Raw genomic sequence first — 27,443 nt, 5'->3', positions numbered from 1 at the left:
TGCAGGGAGAAAGGAACATCCCTGTGACAATAAAAAATGGCATAGCTAAATAATCCATTGGCACCCAAACAAACAAAACCACAAGAGCACTGGCACATCTGAAGTCTACACAATCACTACTGCTCTCCCTGAAGTGCAAACCAATTCCTTTTCCCTTCCCCCCTCAATTCTGATCAATATTTGTCTAGCATGCAAACTAACATCACCCTCTGCTGTCTCATTCCCCCTCTGTTTCTTTAATTGTGGTTGCTTAGGCAGACAGTTGTAATTTAATGGTCAGTTGAAGACAATTCCAATCAAAGTGCAACCTATGTCTGCTCCTGTTTCTTTGGCAGAAGAACTGACCACAGTTACGTAACAACAGGGACCATAAAAGCAGCGTTGTTTTTAACTTTATGTAATTGTAGGATTTTCAGTGGTGTACAAGAGTTAAATTCCCATTGGTTTCTGCCAATTCTCCCTGGCACCCACTTGACAGTCCCCTTCTCGTTCTTTGAGATCTGCTCCTGCAAATAGAAACAGTGTCTTCCCCCTCGTTATCTAATTTGCAGTTTAATGTTGTTGCTTAAACGTCTACTAAAGCAGGTCATGCTTAGTAAAGTGTGGAAATTGTATCTGGCAAGCAAGCTGCTTAAGCAAATGAGGATTCTGTTCACAAAGCCTAAACACATGCATTTAATCTAACATCTTTAGCCCTTGTCTTTTCTGAATTGAAAAAAAAAAAATCTTTTTTATTTTGCTTCCAGAAAGGAAAGCAACTGCTTTAAAGTACTTTCACATCACAGGCAAGATGTACAGATTAATCTGTTATTCCTGCATGTTTTTCAAATAAATTTACTCATTGTACCGAGGCAAGAAAAATAGAAGAGAAACACTTTTAGCTGGATCATGAGAAATACAGGAGTATCAGGTGAACAAAGTTGTAAATTGCAAAGAGGATGGACAAAGACTCTGCCCAGACCAACCCCACAGAGATGATTATTATGCCTCCAGTAAAATCAAAGAACATTCTGAATGTGGCCTTGAATAGAAACAAGACTTGGTCATTTGGGATGGATCCAGAGCATTTGAATCCCACAGGAGTCTGGCCACTTGCAGTGTGATTTTGTGGAGGCCACTGCTTAGAAGGGGAAAAATGACCTTACATCCTAAAATGAGGTCACTTCATAGAAGATAGTACAGTCTTATAGCTTTTACACAAGTTTTTACATTGCTATTTAAAGCAAATTCTAATAAAAATTGTCTTTGAAAGAGTTTTACTGAAGTGATATATCTGTGAAGAGACATCAGAAGAATGGAAGTAACAACCCACAAGAAAAAAGCCCTATACTTTTCTGTGAAGACAGGTTTGCGTCTTCTGTGTAAAGCAGAGAATAAAAACTGAAAGGATTCAAAACTGGGATTAAGTTTACAGATTAGAGCACAGCTGATCCTTGCATGAACAGATACAGCAGACCTGTCTGACAGGACAACAGATTACCAGCAATAATTCACACCCCAAGAGTCACAGCTCTCCATAACTTCATGGGCATTGCTCTGGCTGCCCACACAGAGGGGCTCAGGTGTGTCATGGTATCATCAGAGTCTTCAAAATTTAAGTTCACTAGTTAATTTCACTGTGAACGAAAAAAGGAGTCACAAGACTCCCAGGATTTATGCAATAGTCTTCTGAGAGAATTCTCTATGCACCAAATGCCCTCCACACATTAACAAGTTAACAGAAGAGCAAAGTGTAGATCAGAAACTGGATTTTTTTCCATAAAGTTAGGAAGGAATTTCCATAAAGGTTTTTATTCCTAATCATCTTCCTTTCATGAACTGAAAAGTGGGGAGGAAAGCCAGCAGCCATGGTCCCAACAATTTGACCAGATCAGCCTGAAGTTTCTGCTACAGTAAAAAAAATTACTGTCATACGCAGTCAGGGACTAATGACATATGGAATGCTTCTATGCTAATTATGTTAATTATGTCGATAGTTGTTTAAGTGCGCACCTATTTCTATTTGGCAATAATCTACTGCCTGAATTCCATAGGGTAAATCCAGTCCTAGTGCAACTGACATACAAGATTGATTTTTATGCAGTAATGTCCTCAGTTGCTCATCTAGAATTTCATTTAGTAGTGAACACTGAACAGAGCTGGCATTGACTTGGGGTGTCAGACAGAACACTGTGCTCTAAGCTTTCACGAGCACTCCAGAAACTAAGGAGCTGCAATACCCCAGTGGCCAAGGCACACTGTGCTAAATTAGTACCAGAACAGGGGCAGTCACGGGTACTGGCAGAGCCATTTGCACTGGTTTTCTCACAAAGTGCCTGCTGTGGTTTCTCTCCATCCCATATTCCCACCCATACTCAGTCCTGGCATCCAAAGCCCCTCTCCCTGAACCTCAGACAGTCTGGTGGCTGCTTGGCCACAGAGCAGTGACACAGTGAGGCTACTAGCAGGGTCCACCTGGCAATTAGTCTGGCCATGAGAGGCATTCTCAGCTAGAGGAAGGATTTTTAATTCCCCTCCAGTACTCCAGGTAAGGTTTAGTCCTTCCTTGTTGCTAGTATTTAAGTGGAATGATAATCAACATTGCAAACCCTGAGTTTCTCAAAGGACCAGAGGCACAGATCCTTAATAAGGCCAAGACTTCTTGTATCTTGTGTGTCTGAGGCACCCTCTGGGTTAAGCAGCAGACTCACAAGTGACAGTGACCTCTAAATGTTAGCTTAAGGCTCTTACCTCTGCAAGATCATCAAGAGCAGCTAGAAAAGAAAACGAGAAAACAAAAATATTATTTGAAAAGTGCTTACCAAGAGAGCAGCACAAATAGGGCCATGGATGATGTAAAGCAGATGAGTGTCAGAGCTGATCCAACAACTACAGAAAACAAACAGGAAAAGAAAAAAAAAACCAAAAACATTTATTAGCTTTGCGGTTTTTTTTACCTTAAAGAAAATGTCAAAGTTTTGCAAAGCAAGCTGAAGCTACTTACTTGTCATTATAATATAAGCTTCTTGCAACAGCATGTATGCAGGCAGGGATCAGTGGAAAACCTGTGGAGAAAAAAAACCAGTATTTTCTTCATTAGTAAAACCTGGTTAATAACTAAGTAAGCTTGCATTTTGCAGGAATCTTCTGTATTTTCACCTCACCCAAACTATATACCGGCAGAGAAAACAAACTAACCAATTTGGACCAAATGGACCAATTTAAACTTTCTTTTCTTAGATTTCTTTCTGAGGGCTGTGTGAAACATAATTCCCACTGACTTGCCAAGAAATCCACAGCAACACACAGGAAAGGCAAATCAACTTTTTAGAACATAACAAGTGATCTTCATTAACAGATGCTTTTCAGGCTGCATTCTGCAGTAACAGCAAATAGGAAGGTAATATTAAAATGGTGGTTGCATGCATGAGCACAGCTTTAACAGTGGTGAGCATGTTCTCACTGGTAGGAGGACAAAGTATCAACACCTGGCTGTATTTAAAAAAAAAAACCTTTGAAATTAGACTGAGGAAATTAAGCCAAATGAAAAAAAAATTAAAAAGAATAAGCAAATTAGTCATCTTGGGCCCTTGACACTCTGGTGATGCCTGATCTTCAAGAGCTGCTGAGCACCTGTGACCTTCCAGCTGTGCCTGCAGTGGGACAGCGAGCCAGGTACCCAGTCACCTTGGAGCTGAGCGTGCCAGTGCAGGGAGGCTGCCAGAGCCTTCACTTTCATTTTGTGAACAAGCCCTTGTGCATTATCTGAAATGAGTGGGCTTGGCTTGTTGGTTTTGATACTGATACTACTTGAGATCTTCAGTTACAGCTATTCTGTGTTTGCTTAGTGAACAATGCAGGTCAAATGGAAGTGCTGGAAAAATAAATCCTTGGCCATCTCCAACTCAGTTCTGACCCTCCACCCTTGCATGGCGAGACTTCTCTGAAAACAAACATTCATTCCTGAATAAACATCTTCGAGGTGAGGAACAATGAATAATTACTTCTTAAGGTCTTTTTTATAATAGGAGACTATTTTCTCTATACAAAGGAGGAGTCACTTCCTGACTCCAGAAATGCATAATCTCTCTCTCAGCAGAGGTACACACAACTTCCTACATTAATATTTCTAAGCTTGTTAAAACACTACAGGCAAAGAATTGGGGTGTGCCATCTTCACTCAAAGCTGCAGCTCAGAGAGGCAAAGGTAAGAGCGTTTGAAGGAGGAAGAGGCTGCATGGGCCTGAAAATGCACCAGGTGAAATCACATACCCCAGCCAAGAAGGTAATACCACATCAAGTGCTGCTTCTCAGCAAAAACGGCCACCACAATCAGTGTGTGCAGGTAAATGCCTTCACACAGCATCCAAAAGTAGTTGCAACCCATCAGGTACAGGTAGATGAACTGTGACACTTTGCAACTAACCTGCAGGGAAAATAAAAAGCAGAGTATAACATAAATTTTTAATTTGCAGAAATCTCAGAGCTTTATTTGCAAAGTGGAAAAAAAATACCACTGGAAATAATGTTTATTCTTTCCACTACAATTACATATTTATTTACTTTTTAAAATAGAATTCTCATCACATTACAATCCTCTGCTTTATGGTGATATAAAACTAATAACTGAGTCTGGATTTTTATTATTCAAACACGAGGACCCTGAGATCCTCAAGTGTGGTAGAATGCTGTTATAATATTTTGCCTTATTGCAAACCTTGCCACACTTAACCATTCCAAATCATTAAATTATCTGATAGTAATCCCCTCTCAGTTTTTACCCATCACAACATGTAACTACCCCAGAGAACAATTCATGTTTTTAAAATGCATAGAGTGCTTCCAGTTTTAACCTACTCATAACTGCACCTAGGGACTGAGAGCTCACAGTAGGTTCTGGAGGAGCCTGGCATTTATTTGCATTTAGCTTCATTCAAAATGCATTCTACAGTTCAAATGCTATAAAATAATTTATTGGTAAATATAAAGTGTGAGGTGGTGAGCAAGGACCAACAGCTAACTTGCAGATTTGGTCACACTTAATCCTTTTTTTCACTCCTTCCAATGTTGCTGCCAGTTTGATTGTTCTATTTCTACCACTTGCCTTAAAAGAAACCAAATTTTTTGGTTTTTATTGTTTTACCATTTTCTGTCACCTAACTCACTTGATAATGATTATTAGCAGCTGTCTCAGGTATGTTTTCCAGCACATTGATGACTGCTTCTACAGGAGAAAAGGAAATTATCTTTTTACTCGATTCAGCTTCTGGAGTTTTTAACCTAACTTCCACAGAATTAAGATTTATCTCCCATGTCTAAATAACAATAAACCCAGAGCTAGAGATTTGCTTGTTTATGTACTTCATCTTTAGAATATTTAGTTGCAAAAACATAAATTGTTCTTATTTTAACTGAAGATGGCCAAGTTGAAGCCATAAGAAACTAGAAGACAGATCCAAAACACTTTGCAAAACCTTTTTTCCTGCCCTTCCTTCCTTCTGCTGTCACATGGACACGGCGTCAGGAACCCTGCACACGGCATTTCATCAGCTGTGCACTCCCACCTCTGCTGCACCACTCTCTGAGCCATTCACCTACAAACACACAGGGCTGCCAAAATGACTTTCACTTACTGGGTTGGTTGCAACTAATTCCTGGTTGTTGGCAACGGCCGTCAGTGAAATTATTGTTACAACAGAGTTGCAAACAAAAGAGAAAAACAGATTTTTATGCAGGGTAATCCTTTGGCAACTCAAGCTCCTGGAAAAGAGAAACAAGAACAAATGAGTACATGGGAAGACAACTATGTGTACTTGGGGACAACTCTGACATTTGGAAATGTTAGAGCTCTTGATTTTACTAACAAGTCCTATATCAACCCTTTCTTCAGGTCCAGAGCAAATTTAATACAGCAAAAGGAAGAATGAAAGTAAATTTAGATCCAAATGCTTATAGTTATGCTTATAGTGGTCAGCTGAAAATTATTGAAATGCTGATAATAATTTTCACAACATTTACTTTTTTTTTGGTCTGTACCTGAAGAATTTCCCAATTACCTATCACACCTGTGCTTGACGAAGCTGTCTTACCCTGTTTCCATTTACCCCAACCTGTTCAGATCTTTTGAGGGTAATTCCTGTTACTCATATCCTTGCCCTTTTCTTTCCTTCAGCCCAAAACTAGAGAAATATCTAAATAAGCAAAGTAATGCAAATCTCCCCCTGACTTTTGTGTATAACTAAGTTATAAACAATTTCTAGGCCATAATTATGAAATCCCTAGAGAACTGCATTTAATGGTGTTAATTTATAAGTTTTGCTTTTAATCTTGCAATAAAATTGGAGAGAATATCCTTGGAAGTGCTTTAAAAAAAACCAAAAAACCAGAAATTCAACTATATCAAAGAATGTTGAGCTTAGGTGCAGCACCTTTCTATTTTTCTGCCATTCTAGAGGATGCAGGAATAACTCAGTGTAATCAAGGAGGAGGGACTGCTTCTCATTTAAGTTTTTCCGTGAACTCCTGGGCTGCTTCAGAGACAGCTTGGAGTGAAGCCTCTGCTGCAGAGTCCCCACACCTGCCTGTCTCCAGGTAATGGCCAGAGAGATGGAGTGCAGCTGATTGACCCTTGGGAATGACCAACTCGGGGAGAAAATCTACCACTCACACATGCCACTGAGAGAAATCAGAAACACATTCAAAAGAACAGCAGGGGACATGTCTAAACTGTCACCCAAGGGGGAAAAAAAAATATCAGGTTTTCTGGCCTCTTCAACTAGCATGCCTGGAAGAAAAGATAAAGGAGGGATATGGGTGATTCATTTTTAATTTAAGAGGAGAGAAGGGAGACCTTTATATTTTTTCTGAGAAATGCAGATATGGAATCTTCATAAAGGCTGGAGGAAATATAGTGAAAACTGCTGACAGATGAAACAACAATCAAGGTGACCCAAAACAAAAAAGGACAGCCCCATAAGCCTGGCCATAGTGCAGACCTTGGCTGCATCCTTTGCAGCTCTCACAAGGGCAGTGTACAAAGCACCCCCAGATCCCTGCGCTGAGCTCACAGTACTCACCGTGCAAGCCCTGAGACAGACAGTCCAAGCCCATGGCACTAAAAACAGGGGAAGGAAAAAGAAACCCCTCTAGAAAGCAGTGCTGCCATTTAACAGGGACCTACAGGAAACTTTGGTTGCCACGTGTCATTTGGCTGAAGAAAACACAAAAGTTTCCAAAATATGGAAAAAAGGGTTGCATATGGATTTGAGGAAAAAAAATATATTCCATTAGGCTCTTTAAGATTTTATTTGAGTCTTGTTTTAATGCCCCACAAGAATAAAATTTAATTATTATAACATGCAGGGTCTTACATTCTTTGCAAATGTATTTTCTATGGTTTTTTTTTTCGCCTGTATGTTTTATATATGAAAAAGAGACAATGCTAGATTCCAGCAAAGGGCTTTGTGTAAACAAGTCCTGAAAAGCTCTGGAATTCTGTCTGCTTATTGTTAAGACTCAAGGCTCAGGCGAGGAAGAGCACGTACAGCTAATGGGGCCATCTCTCCGGGTCATCCCGCAGCTGTTCCTGTTGAATATTCAAACACACCCATCCACACCCACCTCCACCCATGCATGAAAGGACTGAAAGGATCACCGGACAAGAAACAGAAAGCAAGACTGATGACATTTAAAAACTAAGACTGTTTTTGGTAATAAAAAGATTTTTCCTAAGCTTCCCCACCCTCTCTCTTCTGTTATCCTTCCTATAGTCCTTTTTTCTGTTTTTCTTAATGGCATAATATCCTTTAATCACTTAATTCTCAGATTTATGATCTAAGTACATTTGAATGACCAAGCCCTCAATTAAACCTCAAATAAAAAGAGACTTCCTACTATATTATCTATTCCCCCCCCCCCCTTTTTTTTTGACTCCTGTATATCTTGGGAATTAGGGAACAATTAATTTCTCCAAAAGAAAAAAGGGTGGCATTTTCAAAAGCCCCCAAGTGGGTTTGAGATCTAAGTTTTTAAGGTATTTCAATACTGCAAAACTCAACCAGTGAGATCCACGTAAGTACCTAGGGGAATTATCTGTTCAGATGACATTAACTGAGTGATTTAGGGAGCTCTGTCTCCATAACAATCCAGTAATCAGTGCTTTACCCACTCTCTCTTTAACACACTGCTGCTCTCCTCTCTGAATGCTGTCAGGGGATTTGATGTGACACTTGATCAACAACTCCTTTGTTTCAGGTGGGTTTGTTTTGTTTTTGTTTTTTTTTTTGTCTGCTTTGATTTTTTAGGAGAGGTGGGGGCATCTTTGAAACTGCAGCTCCCCTTTACCCTAAATCACTGCTTTTTAAAGCTGATTTTATTCTCTATTTTTTAGGAAAACCATACAATTATTTTAACATTTGCAACACGTGCATGATCTCAAGCATGTTACAGAATGAGAAAGCAGAGACACTGCGAGAAGTTACTTTTATGTCTCATAGATGAGTTTTCAGAGACATTCAGAGTTCCAAGCTTATGACCCATTCCATTCTGTTAAACCAAGAACTCCAATGCACTTGGGGAACCCAAGTCACAAGCAGGACAAGTATTTCCAAGGAGAAAATTTTCTAAAGAAAAAACAAAATTTAAAATGCAGAAAAACTTTAGTCCTAAAAAATAATTCAAATCCCAAACAGCTGATATTTCCTTTGGGGAAAAGTTCCAAATTTCTAGTCAAGTCTAAAGATATCCTAATGATCAGGAATCCTGCATATGTTGTCTGGAAACTGTCAGTTGACTTACAGACTACATGTTTTGGAAATGACAAATTCAAAGACACCCCCCACAATAGGAAAAAAAAAAGTCCACCTGTTAAAGCTATGAATAATTATCCAAGCCTTAGCTGATACATAATACATCCTGGTATTAATCTAGGTCCTTAAATACCCTTCTGCTACTAAAAATATTTTAGAGGAACTGTACATCCCAAGAGAACAGCTTGCAGAGGACTTTCTTCAGCTTCCTTTGAGTTTTGTAATTTCCTTTTATATCCCAACATAACCACAGTCTAGAAAATGTGGTTTGTGGGTCTGGATTCATTCCATGTGGTCTCTGAGGAAGGATGATCCTGCTCCCAGAGAAGAAAATCCCTGGATGGTTAGACAAACATGACACAGGATGGCAGTGCAGCAGATCACCTGCTTTTGCAGTAAGTGCCACGAGCAAAGATGAAATTACTTTGGTTTTCATATTATGGTATAGAAAAATCATGCTTGACTCCATGTGAACTTATAAAATCATCTCCTACTCCAAATCCTTTTCTTTTCCCGTGTGTTAAAGCATTTTTCCTGTCCCATTAGATATTTAGTCTGCTAAACTTTATGACCTTTATTGCAACAGTACTGTCCATTTTTATGCCAAATCAAAGTTCTTTTAATGACTCAGAGCCATTTCACACATTGAGTTTGCGGAAGGAGAGGGAATTTGGAAAGGAAAAGCATTGTTTTTACAGATCATACAAAGATAAATTGATCAAAAACCAATTATATATATACACCGGTTTTCCTCATGAAACGAGATCAGAAAAAACTGAAATGTCATCTTGAATACTGGATTTTCAAAGGAAAAGCTACAAAGTTGAAACACTCCTGTTTGTTGGGGATTGGCAGAAATGCTGTGGAAGCCTGGGGAAGTAATGCACAGCTAAAGTGGAAGCACTGCTTTCAGACAGACAAAAAAGAACTTTTTTATAAATCAGCTATCAGCTGCCTCCACCTAATCAAAGCCCACAGCATGAGAAGAGCAGCATCCACTGGCAGTGTACCTGCTATTTCTATTTAAATGTCAGGAGGAAATGGAGGCTGGAGCGAGGCAGCAGGGGCAGGAGCAGGAGAGTGCGAGGAGAAGATGTGCAGTGCCAAGGAGAAGGTGTTTATGAAATGATTAAACCAGGCTGACAAGGGCAGCCTGCTCTGGGCACAGCAGCAGCTGGCACAGGGAACAACTTGTCTTTCTCAGCTCTGCCCATGTGGCAACACTCCTGGGTTCACCTTTCTGCCAGGCCTCAGCAGCTTCTTAAAGGAAAAAGAAAAGAAAAGGAGTCTTTCATAAGGAAGCAAAGAAAATTCACCAAATATGAAGTAATAAAACTAATTTTAAAAGGTTTGTGTATTGTATTATGAGCTGTTGGGACAATGGTGACACACTGTTCAAAGTTCCTTTCAAGAAGGTGACATAATTGTTAGTCAGCAGATGACAAGCCTGTCATACACAATACCGTGAATCAAAAAATGAGATTATTCTTATTATTTCATTTCTACTGTAGCTCTCAGCCTTATTTCCCTTACAGTTGTTGTATTTTGTGAGTACCACTTTGGAATGTTACTTTACCTATCAAATGTCATCACTATTTTGGTTTCCACTTGCTCTTTAATTCAGTTGATGCTTGGCATAACACAGAATCATAGAACATCCGGACTTGGAAGAGACCCACAAGGATCATTGAGTCCAATTCCCAGAATCATACTGTAATTTATCACTAAAAAAATCCAGACATCACAAACCCAAAATGAACAAGCATTTTCCCATTTCCTATTTTTAATATATTCTACAGGTTTTGGGTTGCAGGTTTTTGATTTCAGATTTCTGAGCAAAGAAACCTCCATTTTTGTTACAATAGAGATTCCAATGGCAAACCTATATACTATATACTGGCTTTCTTCACCTTCCTGCTCCATCAAGTTTTATTTGGATGGCTGATGTTCCAAAGCACTGAAACCAGGATTGTGGCAACCACTGGGATTTGATGAAGGATTTTAAATATACTTACTTAAAATAAAAGAAAATGCCAAGAGAAATCAGAAGTGATGCAATTGAAAGTCCGTGTCCGATGATGGCCAAGTAATACAAGTTCAGAGCAGTCTGCAACACAAAAACAAAGCCAAGTGATTCAGACAGAGCTACTGCTGATAAAGCACATAGTTATACATCTCTTCTTTCAGTCAAAGGGACTGTAGTACTAATAAGGAAAAAAAACCAAAACAAAACAGTTTCAGGTAATGATGGAACAAGTCTTTTCTCAGCATTTAAAGATACTTCCTTCAAAGTGAGCTATGATTATGGTAGGGGAAATTCAGTTTTTATTGAGCGTTTCAGGAAGGGCATGAAAAAAATTGACAATGACTCAAAAATAGTGAAGACTATTATGTTAAATAGTCATAATTATGTTTCAATATTATGTTATGTTATGTTAAATAAGCCTACTGCCAATTATGGAATTATGAAAATCTGGGTAGATACAAAAGGCAAAAAAAAAGGAACTGGTGATTTAATATTTGGAATATGTTCATGTTATCATTAATTCTTGTCGCTGATATACTAATTTACTAATGAGATTTATCAGAAAGTAGCAAACCTTTACTTTCAGTCATGGAATCTGTCTAGCAAAAAACCCTTGCTGCATGAAATGTAAGGTTATCATTTGGCACATAAGGAAATGAACATTTTCAGGTTGAACCTCACACTCTCACAATGAAGCACGACTATTTGGGTTCCATAGAGAGAGAGAGAGAGAGCACACATACAAATGCTCACCTACAGCAAACTCTGTGTATCCCCTGAATTTATTATTCCAAGTCAGAACAGAGTCATTGCAGCTGGCTATAGATACTGACTTTTGAGATTTAAAAAAATGATAAAAAGATTACAGGTAAAGCTTTAAGTAGGTTGTAAGATGACACAAAGGTAACTCTTGATATGTGCTAGAAATTTTCAAATTATAATTTTTTTTTTAATTAGAAGTCTTCCTTAAAAAAAAAACCAAACAACAAAACAAAACATGAATGCAATAGGTATAAGTGGAACTTATTTTAAAATTTGGAAAGTGAACAATTTGTAAGTGAGAAAAATCGAGTGTTACCCCAAAATGCTAAAATTTGAGATGTAGGAATGACAACAGCTGTTCTAGGACAGGTCCATATCCTGTATCACTCCCTCACTCAGTGGTTAATCTAGGCAGAGGTGCATTTTAAAGATTTAGAGATTGCCCCACACTTTGGAACAGGCACAAACATGTGGTACAGCAGGGAGCACTGCTGAGGGCAGTAAAAATGAGAATTAATGACAGCCCCAGTTACTGTACAGTGTCCCACCCACCTTCCAGGCACGGTGAGGAGATAATGCTGCTGAGCAAAACAACACACAACTGCAGCAAGGCTGTCTTTGGAGCTGTTGTTCCATACAATGGCTCAGATTTGTGGCAGAGTTGAAATATGCTGGCAAAACAGCCTGAGGGGAGCTACCTCACTATTCATAAAGAGGGATTGTCATAGATCTGCTCCTTTCTGAATAATGTCCTTCACTCCCAGCACAATATTAGCGAGAATCAATGAATTATGGCAATTCTACTCATAGAATTAAACTGCCATTAGCAAAGTCAGAGTCTCATGATTTGAGAAAAAGCAATAATAAAGTGCCTTATCCTCTGTCACCATCTTTTGCCCAATATGGTTTTTAGGTGAGTACCCTAAGGCATTCAAGAGCAGTGCTGCAGGTAGTTAGAAATTATTACAGGTCAGATTTCTTGACACAGTCTGCTAGAGCTCTTTAACATGAGGTTCAAATTAATTTACAACCTGTCCTGGTCTGTGGATTGTATTCCTGGTTCTTGGGAATTTACACTTTCAATTTACTGCTTCTTCCCACGACTGAATGTTTCATAAGCATAAGGAATATTAGTGGACATAAAGTTGGTGAACGGGGCAAAATAAGCAATTTTGCCCATTGTATCCTCACATATCACAAAGTAACTCTAATAGGTCATCCAGAGATTTTGTGGTTTTTTTTTTTTTCTAAATCTTTTAATGGATGAGCATGTTCAAGATAAACAGAAGTCTATAAACATAGCATCCATACATAGACACACACAAGCACAGAGCCTACTTTTGATATATAGAAACTTGTAAAGATTCTCAGGGCAGTTTCTTGATGTACTTCATGAGTACCATGCACTCATCCCTCTCCTACCTTCACTTTTTCATGTGTATAGATATTGCACTGGGTGTAGTTTGTCCAGGTCCTGTTGCTTTCTGGGTGTCTGAACCAATTCCCATTTGGATCACAGATCTTCGTAACTTTTTCTGCAATCAAAGTTGATGGAATCAAAAACAAAAGAAAAGTGAAAGAAACACACAACAGTCAGCTCTGAAATTGTCTTTCCTGATGCCAAGTGTTTAATAAAGATTGGCAAACAAATGACAGCTTTATTAATATGACTAGAGAGACTTTGCTTGTTACTATGAATTCTGAGAAACTTGAGGCCGTTGCTTTTGCTTGGCAAGGGCAACCAATGATGTGATTCTCCTTAAGAAAACAAATAGATTTTCCCTCTCCAATCCATTAAGTATCAAAATGCATTGAACTAACTGTTAGAGAACTACCAGATGAAGCGACAAGAATATTTAAATGGCTTGCTTAATATCTAAGATGGAAACTGAAGCCTAACATCCTACCAGTATAAATTAGTATTGGACAGGCAGGAAAACATAACTAGAAAAACTGCTCAAAGAACCAAACTGGAAAATTGCTGAAAACACAATGATTCCTATCATCAAATAGAGGCATGAAAAGACCCGGGGAAATACAAAGAAATCCATGACATTTTCCACATGCTCACAAAGCTTAGCGCACAGAAACAGGAAATGATTCAAAGTGGGAGAAACTCTTTGTCAACTTCAACTGTTAAATTGAGGTAAAGCAGTAAGTCATAGTTCTTCTTGTCTATCACAAAAGCTCATCTCTAAGAGGAAAAAAGTGTGATCTAACTTCAATTCCTACTGCCTAATCACAGAATCCCTCAGGGACACAGCTCAGAAAAGAAAATAAGTAACTTGTCAGTTTTCTATGAGATAAAAGGAAAACGCAAATAACGAATCTTGAGTTTCTGAAATCCTGGAGCATTAATGACTTGAGTGAGGCAAACAAGAGACATCAAGCCCCCAAACTCTCATTTCAGTGAGAAATATGTTGATGTAGAAGTCCATGCACTCATACCTGATGGGTTGAAATCCTGAAAGTAGTCAGGACAGCGCTGCACCGACACGGTTCCGGCAGCAACGTCACTCCAGCACAGCCAGCCATCCCAGGTCCTGTTGCAGTAAGGACCTGCAAACAGAGAAAGACATGGGAATAAAATAACTCTTGCTTCAGAATGGTCTTCCAAAGGTAAGTTGTAGGAGTGGGTAAGGTTTGCAGCAATGGGGAAAAAAAAAAGAGAAAAGATTTGGCAGTGTTTGATTAAAACTTCCCTTAACAGAGATAGTTCCTTATACATACATTTCTTTGAACACATTGCAAAATCTTTTCTCCTTCACCTTGAAATGGCCTACATCTACAACTGGCAAACCTCTACAGATCTACAACATGGTGGGCAAAACCCCCTAAATCGATTCATACTCAATAATGTACCTTAGCAAAGAGCCTCATGCTTTTGAAGACAGCTTTACTGAATTTATTTATATTTTGGATGTACACCAAGCCTGTACATATGTTTGCTCATTCATAGAAAACACAGTGGTAATCCCAGAAGCCAGGAGAAAGCCTGGCTGGGAGGCAGCCCCAGCTGCTCTGCCTCAGGCTGGGCTGAGCCCGCAGCAGCCACTGTGGACAAACACTTCCCTGAGTGCCCCAGGAACAGGGAATCCAGTGTCCCTCAAGAGCCTGTTCCAATGCCTCATTGCTCACATGCATTTCAACATCTAAATAAACCTCCCTTGAGGATGAGCTGGCATTTTACAAACAGCTTCTTTCCCAAAAGGCACACAGAATGACTGTGTGCCTCCCCACAAATTTCAAGATGTTTTTGTTATCCCGCTTCAGTTTTCTTTTAAAGGCTGATCAATGTCCCTATCTCAAAGGCTGCAGCTCTCAAACATCCTAATCTGAAGATTTCCCAATTTGTGCAGGTCCTTCTGAAGCTGTGAGGCCCCCTTAAGCTGTGGGCATGAGCTTACACTGCCATATCTGTATCCATTCCTGACCTCCAGGCACTCAGTTCCTCCAAACAATCATTTCAGAAGAGAAAAATCTCTTTGTAGAAGAACACAATCACCTTTCCTTGCCTCAAAAGCCACCCAGCACTTCCAGAAGCTTCCAAGTGAATACAGCAACAGGTGGAGTGGCTGGGGTCAGCTCTGAGTGACTTATCAGGAAAAGCAGAAATGACACCAGCACAGCCCTCAGAGCAGGGAAACTGTGTGGATTAAAATACTTAAAATTTTTAAAGGCAGATGTGACCAGGCAGACAGAGATATAATAAGAGCATGAAATGAAATAAGGCAGTAAGATTAATTAGTCATGATTTTTTAATATAGATATCTACTTAAATTAACAATTTCTTATTTCATCAGAAAGAAAAACTTTGCATTATATCCAAAGTGGTGCTATGAGCAAGTAGTATAACATATTACTTCACGCATCCCAAAGTAATGTTTATAGAAAATTGGGAAAATAATGTTACAACCTGAAAAATAATTGCTAGCAAGATAAGAAAATACTATAATTACAGGAGCCTGAATTACTGCAATAATATCTGTTGACCACTTGCGTTAGTAAAACCTGATGAGAAAGCAATCTCTACCTTCTTTCTTGTGAACAGGGTCTTGCATAATCTTCTGGTAGCATTCATACTGTGCTGTCATGATTTTATTCCGGGTAACACTCAGCTGGACAATGTCGATTGTGGAGTTCTGTTGTCCCTCAGCTGGAGAAGCAGTGGCAAAAAACTAAGAGGAAAAACACTTCTTTTAGCAAATCACAAGTACAAGCTACAACATAAACTTTTTCAACATCAATATTTTCAAATATTGTACTTTAAATATTATTTTACTGAAAGAGATTGATCTTCAATTCTTATTACTGACGATATGATTTTATGTTTTTCTGGCAATTCTTACTACTGAATCTTGATGAACATCTCCTGAATGAGCATAGGGTAGAAACAATTGGCAAGATTCGTAAATAGGAATGGTAACTTGCATAGAAAGCACTGAGACAGTCAGAAGCAGATGAACAGCTTTAGTAAAACCCAGTGAAATATATCAAATTTTAGTCTAAAAGACATTTCAGTCAGACCCAAAATGATCCTTTACAAAAAAAAAAAAAAAAAAAAAAAGACCTTCCATATATTTTATGCACTGAAGCATTTAGCTTGTCCAGAACTATTTGGTTTCTCTGTAGTCAGGTGAACCATGTAGTCAACCCTCAGAATAGAGAATGATATTCAAAAGACAAGACATCCACTTTGATAGTTATTAAAATTAAAAATTAAAAAATCTTAGGGAAGTTGATCTTCTGAACCTGAAACTTTTAAGTGCATTTTTAATAGTAATTAAATATTTTATGGGAAGCTACTAAGCTTCACAGAAAAAACAAAGCTGCAGATTGAAATACTGTGCCACTGCTGTACGAGGAATGAAATGACAATTGCTGAGGATCTCTCTGAATCTCAGTTTGTTGTCTCCTCCTCCTCTTGGGGTCTGCAGGGTACTGCCTCTGTGTCACTTGTCCACTGCTACTGTTCTGAGCCAGCAGAGAATATGCTGGATCCAGCAGAGGTAAAAACTACTTCTGTTCCTTTGCCAAAGGAATTTGACAGATAACAGAAGATAGATAAAGATCCTGTTGTGCAGAAGCTACATCTGAACACAAGATTAGCTCTTGCTGTGCTTCCATATTAATAATTTCTATGGTACTCTCTATAGGGTTGTTAAAACTGGAAGTGATTTAAAAATTCATAAGACTCACCATAGTAACCAATAAGAAGAGCAGCAAAAATGTGATCCAGATTTTTGTCATTTTTATATCTGGTGCAGTCAATCTTACGTTGTAGCTGAATGAACTCAAACTGCATTGGAAAAAAAAAAAGGAAAGAAATTTAGGAATTAATGAAAGCCAACACTGATAAAAGAGATTAATATTTTATTTCTGAACTAGAACAAATTGATGGAGGTGCTCTCCACTTCTATTCATACATAGTGGTGCCATGTGAAATACACTGGGATGCACCAAAACAAGGCACTCACTTCCTCAGCACTGAGCTGCAGCAGCAAGGTTTTCCTGCTCTGCTGCCTCAACCAACATCTTCAGAGGGTTTGTACCCTGCTACCAACCCCTCAGCAAACAGCCCCAGACACAAACTGCACTCTCTGGGCCATCTCTGCCCTTGGGAGCCCACAGCAAACTGCAGGTCGGTTCCCTAAATACACTCAGACTTTCAAACACACATTTATTTCCCGTTTTCTTCCCAACTCCTGATTTTTGCCATTTCTGGAATAACTGATCTAGTGAGAAGCCACTTCATCCTGAACTTCCAGCTTTGCAAGGATGATGGTAGCAATGCAAGAATTCATTGTGAGCTGTAAAATAGTTTCTGTATCTGCAGAACCTGTAGTTTCTTTATCTATCATTGGAAGAAAACACAAATACCCAAGCCAGCTATGACCCCCTTACACTGCAGACCCTTCTTGGAATTGATTCTTGAAGTGAAAAATTCACCCAAAGCATAAAATTTACACAATTATTTATGAAGCGCATACAACATCTATTCAGTGTAACCCTGCTGTGACAGCTACCCCAAAAAGAAGGGAAATATCAAGGAGTTTTGTCTTTTAATATTTCAGTGTCCTGAAGTATCCTGAGAAGATCACAAAGCTGAGCTTGGAACTGAGATAATACCTTTTCTTCTGATTGCATCACGGCAAAAGACCTCTGCATAGTCAGTTTAGTTATTACAACAACACCACATTTCAAAAATCCAAGTATCTCATTGCAGTCTCAGAGAGCCCACTACCAGAGAATCCAGGGACAGCAGGGGCTGTGCCACACACAAACCTGCACCCTGGCCCAAGCCACATCCCCTCACATCACACCTGCTCTCCTCTCTGGAAGTTTTCTTTTCCAGCAGTGATGTGTTGTGAGAGGATGGGGACAAACAATTGGCTGTACACTGTCAGGCAGAGATTATGGTACAAAAAGCTCATTTCACCCCTGCCCCAGTCACAAAAAGCAAACATTCAACATCAAACCTTTCTGCTTTTACACTGGGACTGGGTCCTCCCAATACAACTGTAGTACAATAAACAGCTTCTTGCAGGACATATTAAATAACAATAAACCATAAAAGCTCCTTGCAGGACATATTAACTACTAAATATGAAATCACTGCTGTTTATTGCACAGCCTGGTGCAAAGACAAGAACTGTGTTGTAAAATCAGCTGTTCCTGTTTAACCCAGACTAAAGTTTATCTATAACCTTCCTTCTATTTTTACCAGTGGCATGCAATCCTGGAACACTGCTGCAAATTGCACAGGTGAGGCTCTGAAGTTCAAATCTGAAGGATCTTCAAACACTTAGAGGAAGACCAATTAGCACAAATGAAATATATCCTTGGTTTGAGCTACTAATTGCCTGGAAAATCCACATGATAAGAATTAAAGTGGACAGATAACTTTAAATACCTTGATCTGCTACCCTAAGAACAATTTAAACATCTTTGCGCAGTGACTAAGGCTTGACTAAAAGCAGATTACTAAAATGTATCTAAATTAACAGAAGGGCAATATGAGCTCAATTCTGCATGAAAACTGGGGTAAAGTGTGATTAATTCCAACTTATCACGTTTCATTAATTTACAGCTGTGTCTGTTTTCCTAGGGGAAAAAACCCTGACCTTCTAAGGAAATTGGAATTAATAACTTACTGTAAAGTAATTCAATAATATTTTCTCTCTCAAGTATGACAAAGCACATCTGTGCAGGGTTAAAACCCACAAATGATGCACACAGGACAAGCCAAGAGATGAACCAAGTAGAAAATAGTAGCAATAATTTAGTGTATGTTTTTCTACACATGCATACGAGAGTTCAGAGGCTGTGGATCCTCATGTAATTTTCTCTACAATAGTTCCAAAAATCCTTACGCTAAAACAAATGTTGGATGAAAAATTTCAAATGCATGTTTGGATATTGCTCTCACTTAGTCTTGCTTATTTTAATTTATCTAGAAAATACAACATCATATAAACAAAGGCAGAAATTATCTGCTTTGATTCAGAGTCCAAGTTTATTTTCTGTTTCACAATATCAAAAGTCATCCCTTAGCTCAGTTCCTTTAATGGTCCAAGCCTTTTCATACCTAGTAGTTCTGTAGACATTTCCTAACAACTGCTCCAGTATCTGCTGCTAAATTATTAACTCTTCCCAGGAGATAAGATGTTAAGTCAAGCCTATAATGCACTCTGTGCTTTCCACTCATTTCTCTCAGTTGCTAACATATAGAGAGAAAAATTCCCCAACCACTGCCCTTTTCTAAACATCACTACTTATGGGCTTAATTACAAAATGCAGGATGAAGGTCATTCACAGGCCTGTTTGAACTGCAGGAAAGCATTTCTTGCATCACTACAGGAATTCATTCACTCAACATTTATTCCAGTTAGTCTGGACAGGACCTTTCCAAGGAAAATTAAGAACTTTCTTAGGGATGGACAGCAATACAGTCCATTGACTCAGGCAGCAAGCCAGTGCTGCTAAGAAAGTCAAGCTACTTTTATTAATCATCTGCTCTGATGAGATACAAACCAAAGCTATTTCTCTGGAAGTTCTTTCCCTCTCAAAGCTGGGAGGTATTAGGCACACAAGAAATTACAGTGAAAAGAGACCATTCTTAGGTTTCCTTAAATAATGATGCTTCCCCAGTTGTTCTGCTATTGTAAATCTGACAGGTCCATCATGGGGCAGAGAAATGAACCGTACTGGACTGAGATTAATCGGAGTGTCCGGAATGAATTCACTCAGTGACAGTGGGAATCTGCACAAAAGCCAGTAGGGCTGGGATTTACAAGGCAGGCATTGACTGAAACTGAGTCTGGCAGTCCTCTGGCTGAAGTGTTTTCCCAATAAAGGCAACATCAGAGAGAAAAGAATAGGGAATTGTAACAGTAAATCAGATCTTCCAGATCTTTGAAATATCATTTTTCTTTTTGGTGCAAGTTTGTGCATTTAGTGAAGACTGGGATAACTTAAACAAAGCAAAACAACAACAAAAAAGGAGTTGCCAGTAATGATACTCCCAAGGCCTGCATTGTGTTTGTCATGGATAGCACCTACTGAAGAAGGACGAATTAAAAGGAACTGCAAGCTGGACTTAGCCAAAATAGTCACTGGTATAGCTTTAACAGATGTTCCCATTTCTCTTCCTCCTGCTTTCCCTACAGAGCCATCCCGCCTCATCAGCTGTTTCCACTTTTAACTTTTCCCCATCCTCCCAGGACTAAGTGGCACCCTTGCTGAGCTCCAGACACTTCCCCTTTCAACCATACAGGGTTAAAAAGGGTTAAAAAAAGCAGTCATTAAAAAAGAAAAAAAAATCATTTTTTGAACTTGAAAACCACATTTTGTAAAAAACAAAAAACACAGGCAGCTTCCACAAGAGAGAGAGCCTACTTATGGCACTGCAGGCCCAGCCATAAATGCCCGAACATTTTTCACCAATTGGTAATCTTTAATTTGCCCAGAAGCCAACAAAACCACCATTCCCAATGACAACAAAGGGAAAGCCACAAAGCTTGTGCAGTGTAAATTATTTACCTTGCAGTGTGCTGTAACCTTGTAACACTGGACTTGAACATGTTTGCATACAGATATATAAGCTTCATCTGAAAATGGGGTCAGAATGGGTATTTTCTTGACACTTTGCTACTTCTGGTATTTTTGGAGCGAGGCATACAACTTGAAGTATTTAAAATCTCAGGCACTGTTTGGTTGTTTCAGCCCACCAAAATAACAAGCTGGAAAATGCTCAATACTTTTCAGTGTCCCTAATTTGAATTTCTGTTCAAACTGCACTGGTAATAAAAAACTCCCCCCAAACCAACAAAACTAGTAGCCTCAAATGGAATCAAAGATAGAGCCTCCACTTGTATCTTCACTCACATCAACTTTCTGGGAAGTACTTCTCCGACTAAAAGGGCTTCACAAGTGGGCAGCACCAGCCAAGCAATAACACACACCAGATTCACTGAGTCCTGGACACGGACTGCAAAATCTCCACACTTACATTAGAGAACAATGCAAGGCAGTTTGGAAATCTTCCTATTTGGGTAATCTGCCTTTCTTCTGGGGGAATCACTTCTGCCAGGATTTGAACAAACTGCTGAATGGTATCCCATAATTGCTCACAGCTGTATGTGTGGGAATTACTCCATTCTCCTGATAATTATGGAGCTTGAAAGTAAAGGTAAATAAAATACAGCATTCTCTCTCATAAAACACAAACATTCACTTCTCTCTCTACCTTTTTTTTTCAGGAGTTTCTCCTAGGAAGAAGTTGTGGCACAATGGCATTTACTGTCTTCTTGAGGAGTAAAAGAAATAGAGAAACACAGTGGCATGTCCCAATTTATCCCTGAGTTATTCTACAGCACCTTCCTTGTGCAGGTGGCAGTTCAGCTCAGTAGGAGAAAGTCCTCACTGTTTAATTCCTGGACCATGTGCTGTGCTGGTCTCATGGTGCAGGTCTGTGCAAGCAGGAAATGTGGACTGGCTCACTAGGATGTTTCACATCTTGTATTCTCTTTATTAGCACACTTTTTGCTTTTGTTTTTTTGCATCACTCTGGCTGCATGTCAGAATCCTCACAGAGATTGCAGAACCATCTGCATATGAGATTACACAGATTAAATTACTCCTGGGTGCTTCTTCCCATGAATAGCTTTTGGCAACCATTCAGATAAGTTTTGTCACCTGCACCCAACAGAAATTACTAGCAGTAATTGGCAACACTCGTGGCCAGTTCCAATAACACCTAAAGCTGCAAGAACCTATAACAGAGGGGTTCTAGGGTTCTAGTTTTCCTCTATTTTCTGACACTTCTTTTGATCACTTCACAGGTGTGGATGACATTGCAAGTTATTCTGGAGGTCCACTTAAAATCAAAAAAAAAACCCAACAAAAACAAAACAAAACAAAGAAAACCAACAAAAAAAAAAAAAAAAAACAAAAAACAAAAAAAAAAAAAAAAAAAAAAAAAAAAAAACAAAAAAAACAAACAACAAAAAACTGAGCAAAAAGTGCCACCACAACAAAGCTCTCCAAATAAGATTTTGGAGGAGGGAATGTCTACAAGGTTCTTCCCCTGGCATGTTCTGCAACTTCTGCCCTTGGTCAACATCACTCCTCTTCACACAGCAGACTGCAGAGCAGATTTTTTGTGGTTTTGTCCATCCCATCAATTTTGGCTCTTTAAAACAGGATTTCCACTGATAAAAATGGTAAGAGTATTTCCTCCTTGATTTTACCATTGAAAAGTCTTCTCTTGGCCCTTGTGCTTTCCATTCTATCCCTATAAATTATGAAGGCTGTGTCCCTCCTTGTCCAGTATGATGAACTTCCTACTGACTTCAGGACGTATGAATCCAGGAGTCCAGAGGGGGCAATGCCATGCGGAAGAATGGCAAGGACTCACTGAGGGTCATAGTTACAAGTCAGCAGAGTCTCTAACCCTGCCAAAGAAATGCAGCATAGGAATTTAAAAAATATTGCAGTAAAATTATTTATCTCTCCTGAGGAACCCGTTGTTAAAGGAAGGTAACAGAGATTTTGGCAAAATAAAATCTTTACCAAGAGACTACTGGGGCTTTGCAGTCAGGAGATGCAACTGCGATTTCCAACAGTTTATAGTTCTTAATGCCTCCAGAGTTTCCAGTGAGTGCTATTTGGCTACTATTGTGTAAGCACATTGCTATCCTTATTTTACAAGCTTAACCCTTTTTAGCCCATAGCCCTACCCCAGCCTAAAATCCATCAGCATAGCCACATATGCTGCCAAGCATAACTCACCATGTTCAGCTCAGAGTTCTGGGAGCCACAGCACTGAAATTCCAGAGCAATCACTCAAGCACAAAGCAACTTTAAAGGCAGGCTGCTCTGCTGAATGAAGTTATCTGTAAAAATCGACTACCAAACATCCTAGATACAGCTATTAACAGAAAGGAAGGTGATGGTAGTATAGTGAGTTATTAAATTCTAATAGCTGGTGGATCAAGGTGATTTAGTTTTGGCACTTATTTTTTAAATTTTTTAAAAACTGTATTATATTCCTGTTATAGTAATTTTAAAAATGGGCTGAAAATTACCTAAGCAAACTCCCCAGAAATTTTACTCCTTCCAAAACAACTGCTGTGACGTGGCATGGATGTTCCAATTAACATGCCCTTTTAAATAAAAGGGAATTGCTCATTAGTTCTTTTCCATGGATTTCATGCTGTTAACAAGCTGGAGAGCTCCCACCTGATTACTAGGTATGTAAGTATTGTTACCTAGGTACATTTATATGCAGATAATACTCTTAGCCATAGGATTTAATTTTAGGTAGTCCTGGCAGGAGTAGAGAGATGCACTCAATGAGCCTCACGGTCCCTTTCAACGTCAGATATTCTATAATACATGTGAAAAACACAGTATAGTCCTCCAAAGAAAATTTTTCCACATTCAAGGAAAATTATTTCTGTTTTGAATTAAAGCAAAGAAAGTATGAATTTATAAATTCATCAGATAGACCTTAGGACTTGTGTAACACCCCTGGTTGAGATGCTCAAGTGGGGTTTTTTCCCAGCCACTGCTGTTTAAAAGCTGCAGAGCATACTGCTGCTCTGTGTGCCCCTTTCAAGCAGTGCTTTTTTTGTCTGAATAACCCTGTTTGATGCTGTTTACCAAGTAATGACCCAAAAGAGATCCAAAGGTTTCTTTGTGAAATGTTTACAACATGAAGTCATTTTCTCACCTGGCTGAGTTTTAAAAGTTTTTTGTTATTTCTTCATTGACACACGCTAATTTTACAAGAACAGTGTTGCCACAGGTCAAAGACTTTTCTCAAGGTCAGAACAAGGCAGTGGGAAAATGGGTTAAGCAAAATGTACCAGGACTTCTGTTTTTTTCAGTTTGCCACTCAGGCTTTTCCTCATTGGCCCCAGCCCAGTTTGGCAGCTGAGCACATCCTATGAAACTTACAGGTTTTACACCAGTTTCCTTTGGATGCACATTTAGAATCTAAATGTGAATTCATTGAATTTAGAAGTGTGAATATTTATGCACAAATATATTCTCATCCAGTTCTAAATAAAGCAGTAAAGTTTCAAAATACGATTTTTTAACGCAATTGTTAATTTTCAGGTGGACAGTGGCACAGCAGCAGCTCAGGGCAGGATGGGGAGGGAGCAGGTGGCCAGGAAAGGGAACTGCTTTTGCCAGGATAAACAAAGTGCTGGTGCAGCCAATGCATCAGAACCGGTGTCCCAACTTTGGGTTCACCTTTGGTCAATGACTTGAACTGATGAACAAAGCGTAGCAATAAACTCTTCGTGGAAATGTCAGAAGCACTATAGTCTTCTGATTTTGTGTTGAATTTCTTTCTTTTACTTAAAAAGCAACCCAAACAACAACCAAACAAAACCCCAAAACACACGACAGAGAACTAAAATAGCCCCAAGGCAGCTTTCACTGGCAATAATTTTAGTCTGGCTAAGGATGAAATTTCAGATGGAAAGTTCATGCCAAATATTAACATTTTCTCTCATGAGGTACTTCTGATGCATTTACTAGTCCAAAAAACTTCAGGTAAATTTAAGGCAGCTTTAGAAAAATTAAGCTTGGTGTACTTATTTAAAACAAAATAAAGGACCAGCTACTTCAAAGCCTTTACCAGGTCAACCTAAGTCACCACAGTTCAGAACATTTCCTCTTAAACTTAAAATTTCACATGCCAGAAGTCAAAAGTGCAAGCTCTGGAATACTTCACCCTTTGAATACTAGACCATACATGTTATACTGTGCTAAATTATCAAAACTACTAATCCATCCTTTAGAAAGCCAAGAACAAGCAGCAGCCAAAACCAACCTTTTAAATTCTAGTGGTGTGCAGCTTGCCTCCCTTGCTTTCCTTAGATACAGATATTCTTCATCTTTCCTACGTCTTTGCATCACTAAAATGGCACTTTTAACTGCAAATGTTTTAAGCTGGGCTCACACAGGCTGCAAAGGAGTCTGTGAGACTCAAGAAAGTTAAACCAGAGGTAGTTAATCTCAACAGTATGGAAGGAAATGACCTTCTGTATCCTTTTCAAGTCTTCACCTGCATATTGGTGCATGCACCTGTTGAGGTCCACACAGAGGAGGGCAAAGGCTTGGGAATGACCTCTAATGGAAGAAAAGCATGGATGCACACCCCCAAAGGGCAGACTAAGAACACAACAACATCAAAGCTTTTCTCTTTGCATTCATAACCAGAGCCTTCCTTTTTATCATACATACAGGGAGATATTGCCCTCTCTCTCCTCACAGACCAGCTGCAGAAGTCATCTTAAAGCAGCCATAAAGGAGGCAGTGATAGAAGGTATTCCCATCCTCTGCCCACATTTCCTTCAGATGATATGTACCAAGATACTGCTAAAGCAAATGGTATTTTTCATTAACATTATTTTCTGTCAGTCTCAGTTAACATTAACTTTGCCAAACTGAGGAAAGTGTCACCCATGGTTGTTTCTAAGTCTTCTAAATGGGAATTCACTTCAGCTCCATCCACACCCTGCCACACTCACAGGAATATAAGCATAAGCAAAACTCTGACACGGGCCAAAGCCTCTGGGAGAAAGAAACACCTTGCTGGAGATGTTACCAGTTTAGAAGTCAATTACAGGATCAGGGCCATGAACTAACCAGCTTAACAATATGAGATCCTTGGAATAGACGCAAAGTGCTACCCAGCGGCTGCAGTAACCCCTATCAGTATTCCTCATTCTGATCTGGACACAGAGGGCAAAAAATAACCGGCACCAGTATAAACAAACTTCAGTCTCTGCTTGTTTTGCTACATACCATTTCCCAAAGGGCACTTCTGACTGTTTGGACAGGCAATGCCATTTTCAACCACCTAGAACATATTTGAATATTGACCTATATGAACTATCATTGTCAATGTGCACTTACTTTTAAAAGAGTGATTTCTTTTTTACCTGAGCTCAGTATTTTAGTCTGAGTATCTAAGTAGAAATCTTTAGCACTAACTGAAATAATACATTTCTGTATCTTTTCTGAAATACCACTTAGGCAAAATTTCTTCCACCTGAAACTGTATATAATCCTTACCTGAAAGTAAGAAGCTAAGCCTTTTCTGATTTTCAAATTTGTCCAGCAATTGCATCTTTGAAGCCTTAATTCACATTTTGAAATACCAGAGAGCAACAATGCCGAAAACTGGACAGGCACAAGTCTATATATTTCAGCTGACACCCTGTTCCATTTTCATGCTGTTAACAGAGAAGTGATTCTGTGCCACTGAAAAACTCCTGCTCGCAGAGCTTCTGCTGCCGTGAAAGGTTTGGACTGGCAGGAGCGGTGGGTGGGAGAGCTGACAGTTTGGCTGGCACAGTCTGACAGCCACAGACACACATCTGGGGGTCAGCACAGCCCTTGCTGCCATGCCTGGAGCCACGGGCAGTGCCACATCCCTCACTTGCGCACGCTGGCTCTGCGCGCCTCGCTCTCCTCAGGCACATCCCATCTGCATCCCGCACTATCACACAAACCCCTGTGCTCCCTGCGAGGCAGAGCTGTCACACACAGTGCCAGCTGCAATCTGTAGGAAGCAGTGTGAATGTTTCCATGAATTCAGTTGAAGATCATATGCTCAGGGTGTGGCCGTGGGAAAGACCAGTGTATCTTACACACGGTCCCCAAAGTCCAATTAGTGTTCCTTTAATTACAAACAGACTTTTCCATATCCTTTTGCAGCATTCCGCCCTCTTTTACCTGAATGAAAACCAAAATAAAATGCTATGGATGTTAAAAATGTTACATAAATCATACACAAAAATCTCTGCCTTGATAAACTGGAGTCTCAGACAAGAAGTGAGAAATATGATATGAAATACTACAAATCAAATGCAATAAAACATTACAAGCACCATAGCTACAGCAGAGGAATGTGCATCACACGCAGCTATTCTGGTCATAAACTGCATACAAATTTTTTGCACATAAATTTATACATTTAAGCATATTTTCTCCCCTCCAGATGTAATATTAACAATAATATAAAAGGCAGGAAATGTAATGGAAAATCTCAGTTTTACAAGCAAATGAAAATTTTCCCTGCAAGCATGGAAAACATTATATGGCTTTAAATAGGTGCCCATATTTTCTGCAAACTCACATCCTGCATTTATTTTCCTTGAGAAAAATAAACCTCACAGAAGCCTCAGACTGATTTCACACTCCAGAAAAAAAAGTCCTTGGCAGAAACAAAATGCATGGAATTTGATGGGAAGCTTTTATAAGGATGTCTACCCAAATTAAGTTAAAAAAGAATCATTTGAGTTTGTATTTGTACAGAGCAGATCCTGCCATCCTTAAGTCAGTGT

General features: G+C 39.2%; 1 protein-coding gene across 2 annotated transcripts in view; it reads right to left on the bottom strand.

Moving 5' to 3' along the window:
- The window catches only part of CALCRL (calcitonin receptor like receptor), a 62,856-nt gene that overhangs the window by 12,942 nt on the left and 22,471 nt on the right, over window positions 1-27,443 (bottom strand). For both annotated transcript variants that reach the window (XM_038142237.1, XM_038142236.1), the window contains exons 2-10: window positions 16,774-16,873; window positions 15,608-15,752; window positions 14,023-14,133; window positions 12,997-13,109; window positions 10,802-10,893; window positions 5,613-5,739; window positions 4,252-4,405; window positions 2,984-3,044; window positions 2,802-2,868 (exon numbers count right to left, since the gene is read on the bottom strand). In XM_038142237.1, coding sequence (XP_037998165.1) covers window positions 2,802-2,868; window positions 2,984-3,044; window positions 4,252-4,405; window positions 5,613-5,739; window positions 10,802-10,893; window positions 12,997-13,109; window positions 14,023-14,133; window positions 15,608-15,752; window positions 16,774-16,824 — 921 coding nt within the window. In that variant the 5' untranslated portion in view covers window positions 16,825-16,873. The remainder of the gene's footprint in view (window positions 1-2,801; window positions 2,869-2,983; window positions 3,045-4,251; window positions 4,406-5,612; window positions 5,740-10,801; window positions 10,894-12,996; window positions 13,110-14,022; window positions 14,134-15,607; window positions 15,753-16,773; window positions 16,874-27,443) is intronic.

The sequence above is a fragment of the Motacilla alba genome, chromosome 7 (assembly GCF_015832195.1).
Source record: "Motacilla alba alba isolate MOTALB_02 chromosome 7, Motacilla_alba_V1.0_pri, whole genome shotgun sequence".
Taxonomy (NCBI): Eukaryota; Metazoa; Chordata; class Aves; order Passeriformes; family Motacillidae; genus Motacilla; species Motacilla alba.
This window is presented reverse-complemented; position numbering and strand designations above follow the sequence as displayed.